Below are 3,344 nucleotides of genomic sequence, written 5' to 3' on the forward strand. Positions count from 1 at the left end.
GCGAGAGGCATCGGTGGGGCGACAGAGGCACATGCGCGCTTGTCACTTGGCGCAGCCAAGACCACGGGGCCGACCATGGCGCTAGGCATTGTAAGGCTTGCTAGGCCGCCATGGGGCGCGGCCAAGGGGTCATGGGGCATGTCTGGAAAGCAGCCCATGACAATTCACATTGCATCACAACAGAATTGTAGGCCTTCATACGAGGACTAAGTCTAGCAGTCCAAAAGGACGAAAAATAGAAAAAAGAATGAAGGAGAATAAAAATAAGATGAAAATAGAATAAATAAAAAGGACGAAAAGGATAGTAGAAATGAAAAAGAGAAAAAGAAAAAGTTAATAAAGAATAATTTAACAAATACAAAATTTATAGTAAGGATACTTTTGTCTTAAAGAAATTAATTTCTGCGTTCCCAAACTAGAAAAAATTGTTTCTGCTTTTGGTGCCGCTCAAAAACACTTATACATTTTGGTCAAACACATACCCGAAATTTGGCCAAAGACTGTAATTTAGGCTGGAGACACAATAAAAGTAAAGGCGTCATAAGATCAAAAGCCTTGACAAGGACAACATCCCAACGCCACGATCCATATCATGTGAAGTCCATATTTGACGCTTTTCGAAATGCGGGCAAACAAATAGTAGATAATTAGGTTGTGCGATTATTCAATATTCCTAAACTTCCACGCAGAGGATTCCCTTGCCTTCATGTGTAATATACTCTAAATCTACGTGGTCCTGTCATTTCACTTTCATAAGGTTGAGTTTGGTGAAAGCAAAGGTAACCGAATTTTCTAAAAGAAAGAATTGAAAGAGGTACATAAAGGAATTAAATAGAGAGCTGATCGAATCAATAAGAATTACTACTACTACTATCAAGATGTCAGTGGCAGTTCCCTCATGTTCACATCTTAGCGTAAATAGCTTGTTGCAGAGAGGCACAAGTAGAGATCATTTGCAATATTACAGAGGGGGGACTTTGGCTTTGAGTGCAACAAAAAAGCAAAAATATTCGAGTTTTACCATAAACGCGCAGCAGACATACACTTCACAAATCACCGTTCAAGCCGATATGCCCCTCTATGAATCCCCTGATGTACGTTCTCTTTTCTTAGTATGGTTTGTGTTCAGAATCTAGAGTTAGTTAGTTCAAAGCTAGAGTTTAAAATGTGTATATAAAATTCCGTTGAATCCGCATGAACAATAATGGGTGGCTGCAGGCTTCTTTCGACAGGTACATGGAGGACAAGCCCAGAGTTTTCAAAGCCATATTTCCAGAGAACAGAGGAACCCAACGTGTTAACGAGGTTAAATACTACTACTAGTACTACTCTTCTTTTTTGTTAGCACGTAATTATATTTTGGTTCACATCTACTAAAAACATGATTTATCTGATAGTTATCTTTTTCCCATATGATAGTTGCAAAAGCTACTTATCTTACCATATTTGTCTTCCTTGTGATCGATTTTGATGTATCTATAATTTATTATTCAATGTAAATAGAAGCTTATATTACAAAATCACAAATGATCAGTGCTTCCACCTCGAGAGATGGGACATTCTCAAATTTTCTGTATGTAGTTCTGTGTAACTGAAATTAATCATCGTATTGGGGTTGAGAATAAAGGTAAAGGGTTAGGATAGGTAGCCGAGCGTTGTCCGTAGTCGTATCTCTTGACTTCTGTTTTATTACTTGTTGTTGCTTTCATTTCGGCTTTCTAATTATAGTACCTACTGTTAGTTTTGTATTTTTGCTTCGGTTTTCCGATTGGTATGCTTGTTGTTGTCCTTCTTTTAGCTTTCCTGAGGGTCTATCGGAAACAACCTCTCTGCCTTCTTGAAGGTAGGGATAAGGTCTGCGTACATTCTACCCTCCCCAGACCCCACTAGTGAGATTACACTGGGTTGTTGTATTATTAAACTCATACGTATATGGTGCAGGAGGAATGGAGAATCCGAATGGAACCGATAGTCTTTTTATTCCTCACAGCCTGGCCTGTTGTTATTATGAGAATTAGATACAAAACTAAAGGAAAAGAGTACCCTTCTGGCGTTCCCACCAATACCTCTACTGTTCTCGAGCTGAAAATTGTAAGTACATATATATACTTCAAATTGCATATACTCGATCGAGAATCTAAATTTATCTTTGTAAGTACATAATAATTAATTACTTGTGGTTAATTTGCTATATATGCAGACAAAATGGGATCTAGAAGGGGTAACAGAGGGGGAAAATAAACCATCAGAATTCAGGATTAATATGGAAGGAGCACTTTACCCAGATAGAAGAGGAACAAGAAGCAGGATCAAAGGTCATTTCAATATGAGCCTTAGCTTCGCTCCGCCTCCTATGCTTGCTTTGGTTCCTCCACATGTTCATCAACATGTTACACAATCGGTTAGAAACTACAATTTTCAACTACTTAAAATAGAATTTTACACCATGCATACAATAATTCTACTTCAAAAATTTACTTTCATCGGTTGAAATTGACGTGTGATATTTTAGAAGAATTAACCTAAATAATCGTCCATCTAACCACTTACACTAAAAATAGCCGGCATATGTATAATATGTACTATAACCCGTGACCTCCTTCGAGCCGTGGAAACTCTTGCAGAAATGCAGGGTAAGGCTGCGTACGATAGACCCTTATAGTCCGGCCCTTCCACGGACCCCGCCCGCATAGCGGGAACTTAGTGCATCGGGTTGCCCTTAATTCATAGTAATATATAATATGAGTATAATCGTTTATAATCAATGTATATCTGCTAGGAAAAGTAAACAGAGAATCCATCCGCCTATTTGTGTAAAGATCCCTTTTTAATCTCTGAAATTTTTGGCTGCCCCCCTGCTTAATCGAACACTAATAGTTGGAGTTTTACTAATATTTCAACTTATGATATTACGATCGAGATTTTTTATTTTCTTAGAAGATAATGGTATTCCTGTATTTTAAAACACTAATTTAGTAAGGACTAGCTACTAGCAAATGATCTTTCTAACTTTGCCTTGTATATGCTATCACAGGTTATGAAGAATATGGCGGAAAGTATGCAGCATAAAGTAAGAGATAATCTGCTCGCCGATTACACAAAATTCAAGAAGGAAAACTACAAAAATATTCCGCCTCCACAATAAGTTAGACTTTTCATTGAAGGAGAAGACCGAAAATAAGAGAAACGCTCCAAGCTCGGTGTGAATTTTCCTTTTCGTGGGCCTTTTGTATTTGTTCAACTAATCAAGCTAACAATGAATAACATTATTGGTGTATACTTTGTTAATTAGTGATATCGTGTACGCAAAGGCAAGTATGAAATAAGATTACTACTTACAGGCA

At 37.6% G+C, this 3,344-nt stretch overlaps 1 protein-coding gene across 2 annotated transcripts; it reads left to right on the plus strand.

Moving 5' to 3' along the window:
- Window positions 1-654: 654 nt before the first annotated feature.
- LOC104214001 (uncharacterized) lies at window positions 655-3,344 on the plus strand. 2 transcript variants are annotated; one of them, XM_009763589.2, is made up of 5 exons: window positions 655-1,094; window positions 1,219-1,305; window positions 1,942-2,091; window positions 2,201-2,401; window positions 3,035-3,344. In XM_009763589.2, exons 1-5 carry the CDS (start codon window positions 879-881, stop codon window positions 3,143-3,145), a joined length of 765 nt encoding a protein of 254 aa, XP_009761891.1. In that variant the 5' UTR covers window positions 655-878; the 3' UTR covers window positions 3,146-3,344. The 2 variants fall into 2 exon arrangements, with proteins under 2 accessions (XP_009761891.1, XP_009761892.1); XM_009763590.2 differs by having other exon boundaries at window positions 2,201-2,315.

The sequence above is a fragment of the Nicotiana sylvestris genome, chromosome 2 (genome assembly GCF_000393655.2).
Source record: "Nicotiana sylvestris chromosome 2, ASM39365v2, whole genome shotgun sequence".
NCBI lineage: Eukaryota > Viridiplantae > Streptophyta > Magnoliopsida > Solanales > Solanaceae > Nicotiana > Nicotiana sylvestris.

Coding starts and splice junctions, on each gene's coding strand:
- LOC104214001 (XM_009763589.2), top strand. CDS start 879: ATGTCAGTGGCAGTTCCCTCATGTTCACATCTTAGCGTAAATAGCTTG. Junction 1,095..1,218: donor CCCTCTATGAATCCCCTGAT/GTACGTTCTCTT, acceptor GGGTGGCTGCAG/GCTTCTTTCGACAGGTACAT. Junction 2,092..2,200: donor CTGTTCTCGAGCTGAAAATT/GTAAGTACATAT, acceptor CTATATATGCAG/ACAAAATGGGATCTAGAAGG.